Source organism: Notothenia rossii (genome assembly GCF_949606895.1).
Source record: "Notothenia rossii genome assembly, chromosome: 11".
NCBI classification, from domain to species: domain Eukaryota; kingdom Metazoa; phylum Chordata; class Actinopteri; order Perciformes; family Nototheniidae; genus Notothenia; species Notothenia rossii.
In genome coordinates, this window is record NC_136910.1 from 41,774,939 (window position 1) to 41,784,552 (window position 9,614).

Here is a 9,614-nt window from a genome sequence, read left to right on the forward strand (position 1 = left end):
ATGATGCCTGTTGACAGCTGACAGAGAGCATCAGCTGTATTCAAATGACTGACTGATACAGGTGACAGTGTTTAATCTGCATACTTCATTGGATGGATTATTCTGGTCATCACATTTAAACACATTCTAGTGTATTCTTTAATCATTTACTGTCAATTGCATTTTTTTCTCCTGCTTTAACATCTTTATTATCCACTGTAAATCTAAAAACATGAGACCTGTGATCCAATTGTGGAGATAGCCTATAGGCCAGGATACCTGATAAGCCTGACAGCTGATAGGTTGTATTCAGTTTCACAAGCAGCTCCAGTTTGAATCTTAATCAGGCTGCAGTGCCAGTGTCTGCATGGATTTCAGATTCAGGACTGAATGCCTTGATACATGTGGAATGTGTTTGTTATTCCTTCTGTTTTAGTGGATGAATAGAGTGGCTTTTTAAGAGTTATTCCCCTGCATTCAACTCACCCTCATTCCCTTGAGTTTGATTAGATGTTTTGGGGAATCTATGTATTCAAGACAGCTGCATCTTTATTTTTCATGCCACAATATGTGATACGGTTTATGTCTAACAACACTGACTGCTACTGTTGTAAAGAGAGCAAATTAACACATTGCATCAATTGTAAATCTTGAATCCTTCATAGACTATTCTAACAACCACAGACAAACACATTTGATATTTGGTTTACATGGTGTGTCAGGCCTGAAAATGTTTGGTCTCACTTTCACCTCTCCCTTGTTTTTAAGATTAAGGGCGAAGACACTTATAGAGCCTTGAGCCAATTAGCAAGGTGACTCAGGAATGTTGGCACGGCCCCTGTCTGGCTGTGATGAGATGACTGTAGTACTAGAAACTCAACATTTTTAGACTTTCTTTTAGATATGAATGTGTTTTAATCAGATATACAACAAGCTCACAGTAAAATGAAGGTCACTATCGGATTTTGGTCTATGATCAATCTGTTTTAAAACAAAGACAAACTGACCTTTAAGCTTTTGCATGTCTTTCAAAGTTTGAGCTTTCTGTACTGTAAGTGTAACTATTCTCCTAGCTTTAATCATACAAACAATGTAAATAAATAGACATTTTACACATATATATGAAAAAGAAAAATATTTTCCTTCAGGCTGGTAAAAATAACAGTCACAGTACTGACATATATTAATAGACATTTCTACTTCTTATAATTCACATCCACCATCACGTTATAAGATGTAAGACTCTTTATTTATAATGGCCTATATTCTCTGTGTCCTCATTGTTCTTTTGTTGGATCTTGATTTCTTTCATCCTCTTCTGGATTTTCATCCTCTAAATGTTTGTTGTCACCTAGGTCCCCCTCGTCCTGCTCACCTAGAAGAACTTTACTGTAAAGGTTCTGCTGCTCTTCTTTAAAAGCATCTTTCACTTTTGCTCGTTTCAGCCCTCCATCCCTGAAAAGACACAGATAAGAAAAGAAAATCACACACAGACTCAACACAGTGTCATCAGTGTCTTCCATGTAATACTCAAACGTTTCTGTTAAAGCTAAAAACGAAATAAAATCCAACATACTGCTCATCTCAATTAACTAAGTAAAAAAAGAATGGACATAAATGCAACGGTCATGAATGATAACATGCAAAAAACTGCATTTCTTTTGCTATTTTTGTATTTATTATTTTCACTACATTTGGATGGAAACTTAGCTATTGACTCACCAAATTAGATCCACTAATCCTCCTTGTTCAGCTATGGCAGCTTTCACTCTGTTTGCAAACTGCACCGCATCCTCCCCTTCCTACACAGGAAAACACAAATCAACAGGCTAAAGAAAGGAGGGTAAAGTATTCCAGTCAATGGAATAAACAATAGATCATCGGAAATATCTATCACTGAAGTTTAATCTTTCAAAGTCTTCATTGTCATCTGCACAATATCTAAAGCCTAGCTGTTGGCCCAGGCTCCTCCCACAATGCAATATAGTTACAAAGAGACAAGCAGCCTAAAATAAAGAAAGGCAATGGTGCAAAGGACTTTATGGTGCATTCAGGAATTATCTGGCAAAAGTAAACTGTATACAGATAAAGTCAAGTGGGACAATGAAATACAGTACATTTTTGATAAAGTCCTGTATATTGTTATTGGGACAAAGAGTTTCACCTCTCTGTTCATGGGCGGCAGGTACCAAACGCTGCAGACAACGGCCCAGCTGCTCATCATCCTCAGCAGATAATACACCATGCCAAACTTACTGCTGTTCCAGAAAGCATCCCCAAACCGAGGATCATACTGCAAGAGGAAAATAAAGTCACATAGAATGGCAAAATGTGTAGAAAGGAGGTAAAAGACCAAAGAAGTTCCTACCTTTATAGCAACTGGATAGACCGTGCAGGCAATTTCAAAGCTGCCCTTCTTGAACATCATCACTGATGTGTTGTTGATGCAAGTACCTGCAGCAGACATAGCGTGAAGACTTTATTGTCACACAAAAAACACAATGCTATCGGCTTTACACGTATGTATATGTATGTATATATATATATATATATATATATATATATATATATATATATATATATATATATATATATATATATATATATATATATAGATAGATCATCATACCCTCAGGGAAGATCAGGATAGGTTGTTTCGTTTTGTCGGCAACATGATCACTTAGCCTAAAATGGCAAAGCAGAAGATATCAATATGTTTTTAAAGACTCTCGCCATTAACCTCTAGGCTTTCAGTTAAATGAAATTCAATATTAACCACTGCTTTTATAGCAACCCAAATCAGTATAAATGTATACCCCATGATCCATTTCAAGTTCAAATATCACTTGAGTTGGAAATGTCATATATATATATATATATATATATGTGTGGTTATATTCTTAAATGCCTCAACTCAGTTTGTATCAACACGAAGCATGTGGACAAATTGTATTATGTACAGTAAGAGCAACGCACTGTACCTCAGCCACATCATAGACTCTATGCATTACATTAATGCACACAATATTTACAATTATTTTGTTTGTCATTACTGCACATATTTTATTATAATTCAATTTCTACGATTTCAATCATATTCAATGTAAATACTGCTATATTTTACTATATTTTTGTAATGTTATTATAGTTTTCTTCAAATAGTATTCTATCTTTGTTTTTAATTTTTGTTTTACTTTTATGTATGCACCACAACTCAAATCAAATTCCTCGCATGTGTACTGTTAACCTACCTGGTAATAAACCTGTTTCTGATTGTGATTCTAACACTGAGAAGATGCACTGTTACCTCTTGGCCACTAGATGTCGGTCTTTGACTTCTGAGCGTTCAAACCAGATGTGAGGAGAGGACTTCACCATGGCTCGTTGGATCATTCCCATTAGCCCTCCATGCACCTGGCCGACCTGAGAGACCAGTTCAGCACAAGTTCATCTCAAAAACAACAGCTCTACTTATATCTAATTGGTCATAATCATTTACTCTGAAAACACACACATTCACTCACAGAAACACACACACTTTTCTACCATAGAGTAGCAGCCGTCATTAGCCAAGATGATGACATCAATGGGTGTTGTGTGATTGGACACACAGATCCCTCCATTCTTCGGTTTGTTCTCTCTGAAATATGATATGAAAACCTGTGAATATTACAGTTCGGATGATCATAATGTTCTAATTCCATCTCTGTCTGAACTGGTTTTGTTTCATAATATCGAACATACTGTACCTGTTATGATAAGTGATGATTGCTGTGAGAGCTCTCACACAGATGCGGTGACACATCAGATGAATCTTCTCACTCAGGGAGAACCTTAACCTAAACACATGCAGCATAACAACAATTACTCCAGTCCCCTTAGGGTGCACTCTTCAAGGTTATAATTTGGTTCCAATATATGCATCATGTAGCTTGTAGCTTTAGTTTCTATCCTTGTTAAAGGGACCTTGACTTGTTACTGAGAATTGTGGGAAACTTACTCTCTATTTGGTAAAAAGCCGAGTAAAGTAGTCAGAACTACAAGGAGACCGATGCCAGTGACTGCCAGAGTAACCCTGCAGAGGAAAGCAGATCAGATTGTTATGTTAAACTTCACTGCAGTCAAATAAAGTATAATTATATTCCATATATATATATAATCTTTACCAGGTTAAATAAAGGATATATATATATATATAGGGTGATGAGATCAGAAATATGGCGACATATATTTACAGCTAATTCCAAAACCTCAATAGAAGCCTCACATCTAAAAAGATATTGGGTACAGTCTTACATATATTGACTGAACTAGTTTTTGCACGATGAGATGTACTTTATTACTCCCTCGACCCCATCACCTGGCTGTGATCTGACCTGAGAGGCAGCAGCACTCCGTAGCGGATGAGCACTCCGAGGCCCCAGATGACCGTGAGTCTCAGACTGATGTGACGGAAGTTGTAGTTGCTGCGAGTCAACAAGTTCCAGCTATCCAGTTCCTGGGAAGAAAAGCGCTTGGTCACCTCGTCGTCCAGGATGCTCTCCATACCTCTCCGGCAGAAGAAGAAGATGTCGGCCATCTCAAACTGAGGCTCTGAGCGCGGACAGCTGGCAGAACCACGGAGCTCCTGGAGATCCTGCTGCAAGGACGTTGGTGGTTTTTTGGCTATGATTCCTACAATGAGAACCAAAAGAAGATATGCATTTGACGTAATAGTCAAAGTGGCAGTTATGAGTGAGAAATATTAAAATATAACTTTTTTACCATTACTACATGGTTTATAGAGTTGCTGGTTCTTCTCTTTTGCTCCCATCTCCATTCGTGAGGTTGCCCACTAATAAGAAAAACATATTTTTTATAACTGAAAATAACATTGTTACATTTTTTAAGATGACAGATTCGGAGAATATATTTTTCTGAGAAGCGTGCAGATGACTAAACAATACAGACACATTTCAGAAACATGATTGTGTTCCAGATTCCCGCTTGGTCTGACATGGGAAATAGGTCACAATGTTGGCCTCTGTGACACATAAACCTGGGGAGAGCACATTCAAAGAATCATCAATGATGTGTTCTTGGAAAAAAAAAAACGTGTTGTAGCCCATAAAAAAACAAACGATTCACAATTATTACATACAAACACTCCAACACAATCAACTATTTACAGAGCTGCTGCATGAAGCAAAGATAATTATAAATGCTTAGAAGCCCTATAAAAACCATAACTGATATGGTGGTGTAGATCATTGGTTCTCAACTGGTCAGGCCTCGGGACCCACTTTTTACTTGCTCAATACATCGCGACCCAACATTTTGAAGCACTCAAATCTATTCAACAAAAAAACCTGCTGTAATATACGCTTTTCAGCATAGTCTACAATATTAATAAAAGTGAAGTACAGTGCATATATCCCTTCACAGAACTAAAGTATGCTTTTAAAAAAGGTTTAATGAGATGATGGAATCAAAGCTGAACTCTATAAAAAGGTACACATGCTGAAAACCCATCCCCAACAGGGGGGTCTGGGGGGATTCTCCCCCAGGAGATTTTTAGAAATACTAACAAACTATGCATTGTGTTACACTCTGAGAAGAAAACAAATAAATGTATTACTACTCGACATATTCATAATATTTTATGCCATTGTATGTTTTTCACTTTGTTCTGACATCTTGCTGCGAGAAGAGTAAAGAGGATATGACTGTGTGTGACTAAGGGTAGATAGCTCCCATTGTTCTGTGACCTGTCAATCATCAAACCGGGGCTCATATTTCATTATGTGTTCATTTTTATCTGAAGTTGTACCCATGGATGTATAAAGAAGATTTCTACCGCAAAGTTATTCTCCGTGGGGACTTCCGGCAACAATCTTGATTCTGATTGGCCAGAAGACTCGAAAAAACATCAGCAAAGATATTTTATTGAGAAGATGATCACTACGTGACATAAGTTTTCAACACCGTTTATGGTCTCCGGTACTTCCAGTCCAACGCCGACTGCATGCACAGCGTTAGAAAATCGGCCTTCAAAATAAAAGTTTGACTTTTTCCCCCCCAAAACTTCACTTTTTCACTCACACATCCGTGACCCACTCGAAACGGTCCATCTGGGAACACCACACAACGCTTCACTAAAGGAGGTACCCAGAGCTCAAATAAAATACCAAAACAAACTAAACTAATGTTGGTAAAATGGCAACTGGCTGCCTTCAACAGTTCTAATACAACCTTTGGGAAATTAGTAAAACAGTTTGCTGTCTCGTTGCAACCTCAGTTATTTCCCTAATTCTTGTGTAAAAGGGGAGTTCTTACAACTCCCTCAGAAACTGAAGGACCCCAAGGGCGGGACTTGAGAGGAGAAATGCCTTTTGTTCTCCGCAGCACATCATAAAAATCCTCCAGCAGTAGATATTAATCATCCCAGAGGTATAAATTCCCTGCAGTCTGCAGCACCCTCAGATAGTGGTCCCATGGCTAAAAGTGTGTTGCTCCCTGCCATGTGTCCTCAAATCCCTGAGGAAGAGTAGGCAGCATCATGGCCTCTATACCTCTAATAGCCCCCCTGAGCTGGAGAATCAATAGATCCCATTAAGCCGGGTATGGATTTATTATTTGGGGAAATCAATGAGATTTACACTGTAGCAGTTTAGTGGCAGGATATTTGTTCCAACATGTTGTTAACCCTTAGATACACGAGTGACTGGACCCTACACTCTTCCATAAGTGGGTCAAAAAGGACACGTATTAGAATAATATGTGTTTTTATGACATTTTTGTCATTTTGGTTAAGAAAAATCACTTGTATAATATTTAGTATTATATTTTGGTTCACACTAGAAACATTTTATATTTAATTTTTCACTATTTATAATTTTAGACACTTTTTTTACATTTTGAAAAAAAAACCGAAATTCAATAGAAAATGCATGCGGGTCATTTTTGACCCACTTATGGAAGCTTGGGGTAGAAATACAAAAACTACAATTTCTTAAAAAGTATAAAATGTACATTTAAACTGTGAATGGCTTGATATCCAAAACATGTTTTTTGAGGAATAGTTGGAATATGAAATGATAAAAAAATGTAACTTCAAAGATACTTCAAGAAAACCACCTCACCGGGTCCAAAAAGACCCACTTAAGGGTTAACTTAACACAAAAGGTAAGGCAATTTGTGTTTGGTAGATGATTTTGTTGTTGTAACAATGCTTTTTGGCAATGAATCTTATACCGTTGGAAAGCCTGTTTTCTTACCTTTCCAATGGTACCACATTTGTGAGGAACAAGCATTTGTGGGATGAGCAGCAGAGCTAAGTATGTGGGTTGCGCCCATGAAAAATTATCTGCCAATGCCAAACAGCAGCCACTCTCTGGTCTCATACGGCTGCCAGGAGCCTGCCCATCACCTTCAGGCCCACATGCACTGGAACCTCAACATGTAGAGGAACATTTTGTTGAGTCCAGAGTCCAGAATCTGCCTACAACAGTTGGATTGTAGGTCACAGTGTGGAGAAGACGCAGAGAAGGCTTTGCTGATTGCTGCACCGATAGAGTAGGAGTGGAGAGGATGGGATGGCCTGTCTGCCTGTTCCTCACAAATGTGTTACCTTTGGACAGGTAAGAAAACAGTCTTTTCAACAATATAAGATTTATTGCCAAAAAGCATTGTTACAACATAGAAATTATCTACCAAACACAAATTGCCTTACTTTTTGTGTTAAGTTTATAATAAATAAACGAAACCCTGGTCCAAAACCATATCAACACAAATGACTTTGATTATGTATCGTTCTAAAAACATGGTGCATTACACAGAGACCATACTCACCTCAAAGATCTTGAGAAGGGTCCTCATGTAGAGTCTGCGGATACCAAAAGATATTCCAAGGACGGCCGGCACAATTATGAAGACAATTAGAAGAGTCAACCAGACGGTGATGAAAATGCAGAGACACTTGCACAGCAGGTTCTCAACAGGAATTGTGAACCAAGCCATGCTGCTCACAGACTCCTGGTCAGTTTGAAGAGACGCCGTCCGAAGCCCACGGTGGAACGAACATTAGGAGAAACTCATTGTCTGAAAAAGACAGATCAAACGATCAAGATTATCATAAAAAAGGACAATGTTTAGAATCCCTTTCAGGTGACTTGTGCTAAATTGTGATTGACTTATATTTTGAACAATATAATAATTTGTTGCTGTTGACCAATAATGGGTATGATATTAGACACATGTGACTTGTGACACCCTCATATATTATAGATGCAACACAAAATACCTTTTTAATCCAGCATCAGGGTCTACAGTTTTCGCCCTCCTTTTCTTTGCATTTATCTAATTTATTTTAGGTCCTTTGTCGGAAAGTGTATGGTTATGTTGAATTAAAAAAAAATAGATAAAAAGGTTTAAAGAAAACTAAATTAATATTGTCACTAGCTATGAATTGAATGATAAAAAATAAATGTAAGAATACATTTGAAGGTACATTACCAGTTAAACCTCAGAGCAGAGGGATGCAATTAACACTGAAAGGTTGAATATTAAAAGCTAGTTACTCTAAATAAATAACCTACTTTGATACAGATATAAACTATATATCATTAACGTTATGGTACAACAAGCAGGGCTATCTAGCTACAATAATGTCACACATTATCACCTGCATTACCGTATTTATTACCAACATAATAAGAATGAACAGCAAACAGCTACTGTTTTCTATGCATATGGTTTCACCACTAGTGTAGCCTACTAGCTAATGTTAAGTTACTCTGTCGCAGTATGCAATATTTATCAGCAAGTTTCCATGAGTTAGTTTCGCAACATGCTAGCATACAAGAAGGTAGCTGCTAGGTTAATAAAGCTTACTGTCACTGTGACCAACGGCTAATATTGTGTAAGCTACCTGGTAACGGCATTACCGTCCCCCGCTTCTAACGGTAGTGTTGTGGCGGCGGAGGAGTGGGGTGACAGTCGGTCAGCAGGTACAGCAGGTGTTTCTCCATCAGGACAATCCCGGCTGTAAAATCGTTACATGTATCTGTGTGCAGCTGCTGGCTTTATTTACAGGTTTACCATAGCAACATGACAAAATGTGACCAATGAGAGCCGCCGTCACTGTGGGCAGGAAGTCCACAGTAATCTGATTACAGAGCTTGAAACGAATATAACCTGCTTATTGTCAATGTAATGCGCTCACACTGGACAGAAATACTAAGAAGAAAAAACATTATAATAATACATTACATTACATTTTAGTGACGCTTTTATCCAAAGCAATACATCATCACATAGACTAGTATCCATTATTAATCATCTTTAAAAAATGAGAATGCGCTTGGCATTTATGATAAGAGCTACTTATCATAACGTTTACCTAAAGAGACTAATCTATGAAGAAAAATAACCTTAAACAACAAAATTGCCTGCAAGCAGTTATAGTTTTATCCTTTGAAAATGTATTTGGATTTAATGAGAGGGTGAAGATGGTCTATTCTGTGTCCTGTTACTGTTAACTTAACACAATGAGTCATTATAGAAAGGACTGTGTGTTTAGATCATTAAGAACACTTGTCAGATTGCTATTTAAAACATTTTTGTAAATGTCAGAGATGTTTTGCATCTTTTCTAGA

The 9,614-nt window shown here is 37.6% G+C and overlaps 1 protein-coding gene across 1 annotated transcript; it reads right to left on the reverse strand.

Moving 5' to 3' along the window:
• Positions 1-5: 5 nt before the first annotated feature.
• On the reverse strand, positions 6-9,104 carry LOC307024760 (glycerol-3-phosphate acyltransferase 4-like). Its single transcript, XM_079659151.1, has 13 exons — positions 8,888-9,104; positions 7,810-8,058; positions 4,744-4,813; positions 4,356-4,653; positions 3,980-4,054; positions 3,729-3,818; positions 3,526-3,619; positions 3,287-3,402; positions 2,609-2,664; positions 2,348-2,433; positions 2,144-2,272; positions 1,702-1,781; positions 6-1,434 (listed from the first exon to the last, which is right to left on the reverse strand). Exons 2-13 carry the CDS (start codon positions 7,975-7,977, stop codon positions 1,257-1,259), a joined length of 1,440 nt encoding a protein of 479 aa, XP_079515277.1. The 5' UTR covers positions 7,978-8,058; positions 8,888-9,104; the 3' UTR covers positions 6-1,256.
• Between the last annotated feature and the right edge of the window lie 510 nt (positions 9,105-9,614).

Excerpts from the sequence above, each read along its gene's own strand:
- LOC307024760 (XM_079659151.1), bottom strand. The coding sequence starts at position 7,977 with ATGGCTTGGTTCACAATTCCTGTTGAGAACCTGCTGTGCAAGTGTCTC. Across the intron at positions 3,620-3,728 it reads ATCATCACTTATCATAACAG|AGAGAACAAACCGAAGAATG; the intron begins GTACAGTATGTT and ends ATCATATTTCAG. Across the intron at positions 2,273-2,347 it reads TCTATCCAGTTGCTATAAAG|TATGATCCTCGGTTTGGGGA; the intron begins GTAGGAACTTCT and ends TTCCTCTTGCAG.